The sequence below is a fragment of the Gracilinanus agilis genome, chromosome 3 (genome assembly GCF_016433145.1).
Source record: "Gracilinanus agilis isolate LMUSP501 chromosome 3, AgileGrace, whole genome shotgun sequence".
Classification (NCBI taxonomy): Eukaryota; Metazoa; Chordata; class Mammalia; order Didelphimorphia; family Didelphidae; genus Gracilinanus; species Gracilinanus agilis.
In genome coordinates, this window is record NC_058132.1 from 30,828,921 (window position 1) to 30,839,147 (window position 10,227).

The 10,227-nt window shown below is 46.6% G+C and overlaps 2 protein-coding genes across 2 annotated transcripts in view; one reads left to right on the plus strand and one right to left on the minus strand.

Annotated features, from left to right (window-relative positions):
* INTS11 (integrator complex subunit 11) overlaps positions 1 to 2,256 on the minus strand; it is a 33,442-nt gene extending 31,186 nt beyond the window's left edge. The window contains exons 1-2 of the mRNA XM_044667512.1: positions 2,215 to 2,256; positions 702 to 851 (exon numbers count right to left, since the gene is read on the minus strand). Of these exons, the coding sequence (XP_044523447.1) occupies positions 702 to 729 (28 nt within the window). The 5' untranslated portion in view covers positions 730 to 851; positions 2,215 to 2,256. The remainder of the gene's footprint in view (positions 1 to 701; positions 852 to 2,214) is intronic.
* Positions 2,257 to 3,222: 966 nt separating this feature from the next.
* On the plus strand, positions 3,223 to 7,859 carry LOC123243047 (ceramide-1-phosphate transfer protein). Its single transcript, XM_044671218.1, has 3 exons — positions 3,223 to 3,308; positions 5,626 to 5,760; positions 6,828 to 7,859. The coding sequence occupies exons 2-3, from the start codon at positions 5,639 to 5,641 to the stop codon at positions 7,348 to 7,350; spliced, it is 645 nt and encodes a 214-aa protein (XP_044527153.1). The 5' UTR covers positions 3,223 to 3,308; positions 5,626 to 5,638; the 3' UTR covers positions 7,351 to 7,859.
* Positions 7,860 to 10,227: the final 2,368 nt, after the last annotated feature.

Sequence of the window (10,227 nt, forward strand, 5' to 3'; positions counted from 1 at the left end):
AGACTATGATGTTCTGTTGCTAAGTACCTAGGCTTTCCTCTCATCTCATCCCAGAAGAAAGAATAGTAAGGTCCTATTTAACAGCGAGTGAATCATCCATTACTCTCCACAAGCCCTCCGCTCCAAACCAGAGGAGATATCATTACTTTCCTTTTCCTCTGTTCAAGAACATAGCTCCCCATTCTACTGCCCTGACATGACCTCCCGACCTTCTTAATAATCCAGCCAATCCTCTGATACCCAACTCTATCTCCTCCAGGAAGATTCCCCTGTCTCTTCCAGTTCTTAAGCATTTCTCTCTCCTCTGAATAATCTGTCTTAAAATATTTAACCCCCCAAAGGAATTCTCTCTTGCCACCCTATAAACTTTTGGGCTAATTCTCCATGATACCAAGTGTATCTCTTCTGAGGGAAGGTGAATTCACTTTACCTTGAGCCAAAAGAAAATATAATTCAGAAAGAGTCTTCGTGTATATGCCCCCTGCCCACCAAAGGAAAACATCAGTGGGACTCTGGATGGCTTTACTACATACCATCTCCACCACTGGGGATGGAAAGATGCTCAATATAAACTGGGTACAAAAGGAAGAGCTAAACTCTGAATATTCCAGATTCTAAACTCATTACTATAAATGTTTTGTTGATGTGAATTTAATTTGGAAAACTTTTTTAAAAATCAAGCTTAATTTCTTTTAACTTACCCAAGGGAGTGACTTTAATCTCTGGCATGTTAAGAGTGGGAAAGTTTTCAGCACTTCATCAGGCTAGGTCCAGGACACCACAGAGCAGAATCAACAAAGCACAGACTTTTGGAGATTACACAGGTACCATTTGTCTGGATATCTTAATTTCTAAAAAGGAAAAGGATCAAATCAGAAGACTGTTACTTTTTACAATGACTATGAAGTAATTTAAATCCTACAGGAGGGATAAGTCTTACTTTACCCTACTAACACAACAGTATACTAGAGGTCTCTAGAGAGTAAAGCATGCTAGGAAAACATGGTGATGATGCCAACAGTATTGTTTTAATGTTTTAATTTAGTCAGGAGGTCTGAGTTCTAGATCCTAAATCGTTCAAATCCTTTTTCTTCATCTGTAAAATAAGGATAATAAAAAGTGTACTGCCTATCTGTCTCTGAAAATTTACAGTTGGAAAGGACCTTGGAAATCATCTAGTTCACACTCCTTCATTTTAGAGAAAGGGAAATAAGAGTCATAGGAGTTAAATAGTCTACAGCCACACAGATAAACAAATAAAAGAGCATAAGTCTCTGAGTCTAGCATGGGCTGAACCAGATGAATTCTAAGGACCTTCTCAACTCTAATTCCAAATCCATTGTTCTTCCCATATTGCCTCTTTACATGATTGCTTTAAGGGAAAATTTTGTAAGCTATTCAGTGCTACAAGAAATAAGAACTACCACTACTAGTAGTCCGGAGCATTTTCCTGCCTCCAAAAACAATTTTTTGAATTTACACACCACTGGTTGACCCCTTTGAATTACCTTCTCCTTCTAGGGTATGTGGTTTAGGATTATCTGCTGCAGAAGCTACTTACTTCCTATATGAGCACTGATAAATCATACAAGAAGCAATATAGCATGATAAAAAGGGCACAGGATTTGAAGTCAAGGGACCCTGGCTCAAATTTTGACTCTGCTACTTACTATTTTAGTGACTCTAGGCAAGTCATTCTCTGAGCCAGCAAACCAATCTTTAGTCCCTGCTCTGACCACTGACTCAGTGACCTTCAGCAAGTTACACAATCTCACAATGCCTCAGTTTCTTCATTTGTAAAGTGGAGGAGGGCCAAAAAGAAACCTTAAAATCCTATCCAGTCCTAAATTCTATGACCCCAGGATGGCGTCTCCCTGAGCTCACCTGCATCTTCACACTGTGACCCAACCAAAGGCAGGTTTTGTTGGAAAATCACAAGAACCCCTAGATACATGGGCAAGTGACCACCCAAGCCTTGTGAGCAGTTGCTCGCCTACGGTGACGTCACTCGCCTGCATACCAGCGGGTAAGTCCCTGTGGATCTCATGGCCGCTCGCCTTAGGCAAGCTGACTCTTCTGCCCTCCTCGTCCTGAGCTAGGGTCCGCTAGGGGAGGCGAGTAAGGCATTGAAGGAGAATCCCCGGGAAATCGATCGACCCTCTTCTCCCCACCCACCACTCCCGGGAAAGGACCCCAATGTTTCCCTCTTCCCACCTCAGCCCTCCATAGATCAAGCCGCACAGGCTTCCGTACTCACAGCCAGTCCTAGAGCTTTGCGCCTGCGCGCAGAGCGGGGCCAGCGGCAACGTCCCCAGGCTATTACGCAGAAGCAACTCTAGCCTATGAGATAGATTCTCTGCGCCTAGAGCCCGCCTCCGTAGAGCGGACGCTCTCTCCCGGCTCTCCATTAGACGCTGACCCAGCCAATCAAGTGGGGGCGGGGCCAAGGCCTTAGAGGCGGATCTTGGTAGTGATTGGAGGGGATTGATGACCGAAGAACCTGCATTCTGAGGAAACGTCAGGTGAGAAAGGTGTAGGTAAGGGGAGGTGGTAGCCCCGCGGGGTCTCCTCTAGGGTGCCGGGGGTCGGGGAACTATAGGCGGGTATCAGGGTTGCCGGGGGGGAGACCCTAGCCCCTGACTGGACCGAGAGCCCTGGGGGTGGGGAGGGCGGAGGGGTCAAAGGTCATGGGTCCCCACCCCGGGGCCCCCTACGCTGCGGGTACGGGGACCCGGCGGCATCTGGGGCTCCAATTCCTGCCTGATTAGCTGGAGGACCTCGACTTCAGTTTCCCCATCTGTGAAATAAAGGAGATCAGACGAGATGGACTCCTTAATCGCTCTGGGTCCCTTGTCTTTGAACTGGAGGGACTTCACCTGGGTCACAGGATATTAACCTGGATCCATCAGCTTTTAATATTTAATATTCTGAAAGCTCTATTTATAGAAATAAATTGTATATAAATTATATTACATAATTGTATGTTTTTATATATAAATTATGTATAGTATAAACATGTGTATAATTATACAATTATATTAATACATTTATATAAATACATTTTATATATGTGTGTGTGATTCTTCTGTAATGTATGTATTTTGTGCACTTAAAAACAGCATAAAGGGGTCCATGATACCCCAAAAGATGAAGAATTCCCCAGAATCTCCAAGCATTCTCTCAGACCTGACATTCTGTTATTGTGTTGTTTTTTTCAAGGATGTGACTTTAGTGCCTAGAAGCAGTATCAGAAGAACCAGGAACAGGATCCGGGGCTCCTCTCCCCTTTGACCTTCCCTATCTCCCTGGTACGTGTGGATGGCGCTGCTGTATCATTAGAGTTGGGTCTGCTCTGGGCTGAGTCAGACTCTGCTGCTCTGACATTGATTTTTGCTTGTGGTTAGTGTTCAATAGACACACTCTAAATTAAGTAGGATGTGAGCCGAGGACTAGCGTCAGGCTTGCAATCAAACCCTGGACCACTGTTGTTCGAGGGCCACAAAGCCTTTGGTTTGAGCTAGGCAGAGTGCCCATGCCTTTTTGCATAGCCAGGCTGTTTGGGAAGTGTTGACACCCTGTGTTTCTTTGTTTGCTCTTAGTCATAACCTCCCCAACCCCTTTCTTCATCACTGGCCTTGAAGATTTAACAAGTGGTTTATGGCAGAAAGTAATCATAGGGGGCAGCTGGGTAGCTCAGTGGATTGAGAGTCAGGCCTAGAGATGGGAGGTCCTAGGTTCAAATCCAGCCTCAGACACTTCCCAGCTGTGTGACCCTGGGCAGGTCACTTGACCCTCATTGCCCACCCTTCCCACTCTTCCACCTGTGAGCCAATATACAGAAGTTAAGGGTTTAAAAAGAAAAAAAAGTAATCATAGGAAAGTCAGAGTGATATCTGGTGAAGGTCATCAGCCTTACCTTTCAGAAGCTGAGCCAAAACCATCCATCCTCAGCCTGCAACCTCAGCTGTTCAATCTGTTCAAAACTATTTCCTTTCTTCATTTCTCAGTATTACATAACAAACTATGGGGTCAAAGAACATTAAAGAGTCCAACAGCCTTTTCCTGCTTACTATTGGCTTCCTTCTCCATCATGAGAAAGCATGAGGCTATTTAAGCAATAAATTTATGTCATTGACTGATAAACCATCAGAGCTGGGAGAGATTCTAGACTAGAATGTCAGAGTTGGAAGGGACCTTAGAGGTCATTGGTCCAATCCTCTCATTTTCCATATAGTAGAGCTGAGAACCAGAATGAACAACTGAGCACAGGTTAGATCTCCTAACTTCTAGAATCATCTTTTCCAATATGCCACACTCATTCATCTTCAAGTCTCTAGGATCTTCTACTCTCCCATCCCCATTTGTAAATCCATTCCCATCCCTCTTTTTTGATTTTAAATTTTTAATCATTTAGGCAGTCATCAAGGTCATATTGAACACCAGTTCTTTGTTCTGGACTGTGCTGGGTACACAGGGGAACACAAAAATATAGGTCTTTCTGTTTTTTCAACCCTTATTTCCAACTTAGAATTGATACTAAGTATTGGTTCCAAGGCACAATAGTAGTAAGGACTAGGCAGCTGGGCTTAAGTGACTTGCCCAGGGACACAGAGCTTGGAAGTGTCTGAGGCCCGATTTGAACCGAGGTTCTCCTGACTCCAGGCCTGACTCTTTATCCACTGAGCCACCTATATGCCTTTGGTTCTTTCTTTAAAGAGCTTATAATCTTAGGCAGCTAGGTGGCATAGTGGCTAGAGAGTCAGATGGACCAGGGTTCAAATCTGGCCTCAGATACTTCCTAGCTGTGTGACCCTGGGCAAGTCACTTAACCCCATTTGCCTATTTTTTTTTTTTTGCCAGTTTCTTCATCTTCATTTTTTGTGTGTGATTTGAAAATCTTTATTTAATTAATTAATTTAGAGTATTTTTCCATGGTTACATGATTTATGCTCTTTCCCTCCCCTCCTCCTACTCACCCCCCCCCCCAGTCAACAAGCAATTCCACTGGGTTTTATATGTGTCATTGATCAAAACCTATTTCCATATTATTAATATTAGGGTGATCCCCATTTGCCTATTTTCAAAAAAATAAAAGAGTCCATAGTCTGGGGATGTGGAAGCCACACACAGCCAACCATATTGACCATTGCAGAAAGAAGGAGTAGCTCTTAAATCTGTGCCAGGCTTATAGCAGTAGAATAATTGGTCATATCCTTCCTCTCCTTCCTACTTTCCTGTACTAAGTGGAGCATCACAGACAAACTCTCTGTGTTGTTCCCCGCCCTCTCTTTAGTGGCTCATCTCAATAATTCCTGTTCATTCTTCTACTCTGTCTGGGAAGTTGGACTTGGGTCCAGCGCAGGCGGCCGAAGAACCACAGACACAGGAGGTTCCAGGGCAAGGCCTGCCCTCCAGGTCAGCCTCTCCCATCTCAGCCTTGCTGATAGCTTTGTAGGGAGTGGATTTACCAGGGTTTCTTGGAGCTCTGAGCTTGGTGTGGGGAAGGCACTCTTTCTGAAGTAACTTGGGAGAAAGACAACTTGTTACATCAGGAGCTCCACTCTGGTTAGTCCTCCGAAGCAGTCAGGATTAACCTGATCAGCCAGGTGTTTCCGTGTGTTTCAGGTTGTGGCGGATCATGGCTGACGTAAACACAGATTTTAACCTCAAGGCTGTTCTGATTAACTTCAAGCAATGCCTCGGCGAGAAGGAGGAGGTCCTCATGGACCCTTATCTGACTGGTTGGAAAGGGCTTATCAAGTGAGTGTACTTCCCAAGGACTTTGGCCAGAGTGCCAGGGAGAGCTCGTGCCGTGGTGAGGGGAGGGGTGCTTAGAGCTCCAGGCCTGGCATCAGGAAGACCAGTGTTCAAATCCAGCCTCAAGACACTTAACTGTGTCTGTGTGATCCTGGACAACTCACTTGATCTATTTGCCTCAGTTTCTGCAAAGTGGGCTAATAATAGCACCTGCCTCTTGGGTTGTTGTGAGGATCAGTTGGCACAGAGTAAGCATTATGTAAATGTGAGCTATTATTATTATTATTCTCCCTTTTGTGTGAGGAGGGGCTAGTGAAATGTGGGAGGCCAGGCTAGGGTGAGTGTCAGACTGCTTAGATGGGAAGAGGAAAGTGTCCCTGATCATCACACACCTTTGGAGGAAGGACTCCTGGGTGAAGAGTTGATTAGCACATGGAAGGAATGGACTTGTGGCTGAACAGGAGACCACCCATACAGGGAGCAGAGCTTCTTGGGGAGCAGTTTTATGTTCCTTACAAGCATTTGGCAAACATCAGTGACCCCATCTCAGTGCTGAATTCTCCTGTCAGCCCACAAGATCCAACATGTAGACACTCATGCCAAGGTACCACTGAGGATCCCTCTGGTATCCTGGGGAGATAGTTGGGACCAAGGGGCTCAGAAGTTAATACAGGATCCCCCCATACCCTCCAGTGATGTCCTCTTTGGCCACCAGAGCCATGCCTGAGCCTAATGCAGTCACTGGGAAAGGGAAGCAGCCACAAGGGTGTTGTGCTATTTTCATTTTACTGTACAACCTAGATGACCTGGGTCCCCATGCATTTCCTATTGTTAGTGTTGGTGACTCTCCTCCTGAGAACCAGAATACCTGGTTTTGCTGCTACCCATTCCCTCCCTGTTTCCTTTAGCTGATTCATATGTTTAAAGAAAGCAGCCTGGCCCAGGGAAATCCCCTTTGGCCTCTCCACTCCCACCAGCCTGGGATGTGGCATCATTCCTCAGTGAGGGAGCTGGATGCCCTAGCAGGGTCCTCCAGCCCTGTGATGCTTTGTTTGGTCCTTAAAATATAGGTTCTTGAACAACCTTGGTGCTGTTTTCGCCTTCATCTCCAAGGACGTGCTGACCAAAGTCCAGATCATGGAGAAATTCCGCAACAGTGATCAGAAAGAAAATTACTTAAGCCTGCAGTCCATGGTGAAATATGAGATAAGCAACAACCTGGTGGACTTCCAGAAGCGTGCCGACCATCCCGACTCTGGCTGCCGAACCATCCTTCGTCTGCACCGGGCCCTGCACTGGCTGCAGTTGTTCCTGGATGGGCTGAGGACCAGCCAGGAGGACTCCAAGACCTCAGCCCTGTGCACAGACTCCTACAACATTGCTCTGGCCACCTACCACCCCTGGCTCATCCGCAAAGCTGTCACCGTGGCTTTCTGCACCCTGCCTGCCCGCAATGCCTTTCTAGAGACCATGAACGTGGGCACCCCCGAGGAAGCTGTGGAGATGCTCAGTGATGCCATGCCCTTCATTGGCCAGGTCTACCAGCTCTCCCAAAAACTCTTTGAGGAGAATGCCCTGCTGGACCTTCCATAGCTGAGGGGAGGCCAGGCCCTAGGGTGACTCTCCCACCTCAGACACCAGGTTAAGAGGCTACAACCCACACCACTCACTGATGCTTCAGTTGGAGTTCGCCTGGTTTCTCTTTCCCCATCTTCCACCAATCTCGGACTTGAATGGGAATAGGCATTTGGAAAATTGGGTGGCTCTCCTCAAAGAAGAATCAAAGAATCATTGACGAAACTTGGATTGGAGATCAGTGGAAACCAGAGGGCCAGGTTTGTGTCTTGAGGGTGGCTGGTTTCAGCTCTTCTTGACCTGCCTACTGTTTGAAGCATCAGAAATAACCTTAAGTAAAATCATGTGGCCTCTGGGGAAGTCAGACAACTCTACCCACAGCTCAGACGGCTTACTCCCCTAATCAAAAGCCGAAAGAAGAAAACTTATTTTATCTTTTATTTTGAATCACATTGCAGTGGTTAGGCTGCAAACGGAAGTATGTGCAATTAAATATCTTATCTGTTCTGATGTTAACTCCTGCCTGCCTCCCATCCCGGCCAAAAAGAGCATTTTACTGTTTAACGAGGGAGTTGGGGATCAGAGAAGAAGCCATCTTAGAGTTAAGTTCATGGAGCTCTCGTTTTTCATTTCTGACTATTTGATCAGCCTCATCTCTGAAACGGTTCTTTAGTGAAATGTAAAACCTCTGGGTCCAATCCAGTTATCTCAGGGGCAAAAGAATTTCTTTCCTTTTCCAGTCTCTCATAAGCTTTATATGTAAAGCAAGCATTTACGTGTATCCAAAGGTTACCACCTCCTGCTCGTGGGTCTCTAGCAAGGGAAGCAACAACCTTTATAGGATTTCCCCAGGTGCTCTCAGCTGGATTTTTTTTTTTAAGTGTCTCAGGTGTCTTACCAAAGACAGTATTGTCATCCATACCACTGATGGTGTTTTCCCTCCTCGAATGCCAGGGCTCAGGCCCAGCCACTGAGTGATGATGAACCAACTGCCAGGCAACGGTCCCATCAGGGAGGCCTTAGCCATGCACATAATATTGGAGAGTTAAGCACATCCCTGCCTGGCATGCGATTTGGGGGCATTTCCTGATCTCCTGACAGAAATGCCATGAATTCTACATTTTGGCAATGGAGCAGAATTTCTGGCCGGACCTCATTGCAGGCTATTACTTAAAACCCTGGAGGCTGCTGAGCGACCATTCATAGCCCATCATCAACAATATTAATGGCCAACTCACCCCCCACCCCCATCCCCAGGGAGAGGCTAGAAGCACAAGCTGTCTCCTAGGCCCTTCTCTTTAGAAAAAGCCCTTCAGGAAAATACCTGTTCCTGAATGGTTATCCCCAAGATCACGTCCCTCCGGGGACTCACATTTCCCAGATAAAGGTTATCACCAAGCCTGCAACTCTCCTGGGACGGAACCTCCCCATCCACCCCAAAGGAGGCTCCCTCTGAAAGATGCGAGAAGTAGAGGACCTTTTTATAGCAGCTGAAATGCTGCTTGCAGGGGCATGTGCTGCCCCAAGCAAATCCCCTCACCTGCACCCCCCAAGAGACCGGAGGGCCACGTTTTCCATCTTAGCTTTCAAATTGTGGCTTCTGTTAGAGTCGCTTGCTGAGACGCCCAAAGGCTGTTGCTTGACCCCATGTTTTGAACCTGAGAACCTCATCCTTCATGTGGCACAGCTTCCCATCTTTGTCCCTGCTGGGCTTCCCTGAGTGCTCTTCTTTCCGGTGCTGTGCTCTTGACCTACAAGCTTTTCTGCCACCATCACCAGGGGGATGGGCTTCTATCCTCGGTACCTGCACTGTGGAGGGGTGGCAGCAGCCCTGAGTGGAGAGGAGAGGGAGCCCTGGCATCATCAGCTGTTTCCTGAGAGCTGGCAACTTGGGAGAAGGAGTGCTATTCTGCACTGTGCCCCAGTGGTTTCCCAAGAAACGGAAACATCGGGTTCTTTTATGGGGGCTAGAGCAGGAGGAGGAGTAACAAGAGGGGCTTCCCATGGCTCTGTTGCCCATATGGTATCCGCTGGATGCCATTGACCAGATGATCCAAACACCGGTCCGAGCTTGGAATCCATTAGCTGTGCCACAGCTGAGGAGCCAGGGCCGGGAAGCGGGGTACCTGGGGTTGTCTTGTGTGTCCCTCCCTGGATTTTCTGCTGCTCTCCATCCGCCCCTGATTGCACATTCCCCAGGAGTTCTGCTTCCTGCTAATCTGCCCTTGATGCATTGTTCCCTTGGAGATCATTCACCTGTCAGTGTGACCCTTGTGTAATAACCTGTGTCCAGCAGCACTGTGCAACTTCATCCTTTGGGGGAATTATAATACCTTTGATTATTTTTGCATTTAAAATAAATCATACTTGGTGGACAGAAGTGTATTGAGTCATTGGAAGGCTGATCCCTTCAAGTGAACGAATACTCGATACCCCAAAAGACCGTCCACTAGAGGCGACGGAGAACAGTCCACAGAGCACGTTCTTCCCCCCAGCCCAGGGCGGATGATTCTGTCATGGACAGAATCTTAAACTCTAAATTATTTCCCAGTTATGTTATGTGATCCATGTAATTGTCTTCCGTGTTCTTCAAAGCAATATAGGTCTGCACTGATTTGAGACCATGAGCTTTTGGGGGGCAAAAGTTACCATTGTAGTTATTGTAAGCATTTCATGAATAAATCTAAGAGTATTCTGGCTGGCAAATTACACAGGGCATTTGGAGAGAAGTTTGTGGAACAAAAACCACTGGGCTCAGCAAGCACCAAGTTCCAATCCTCCCTCACATATTTATTAATTGCAGGGCCCTGGGCAAATTATTTAACCTCAGCCACAGTTTACTCATTTATAAAATGGGGATAATAATAGTACCTGCCACATTTGATTGGTGGGAGG

Excerpts from the sequence above, each read along its gene's own strand:
- LOC123243047 (XM_044671218.1), top strand. The coding sequence starts at position 5,639 with ATGGCTGACGTAAACACAGATTTTAACCTCAAGGCTGTTCTGATTAAC. Across the intron at positions 5,761-6,827 it reads GGTTGGAAAGGGCTTATCAA|GTTCTTGAACAACCTTGGTG; the intron begins GTGAGTGTACTT and ends CTTAAAATATAG.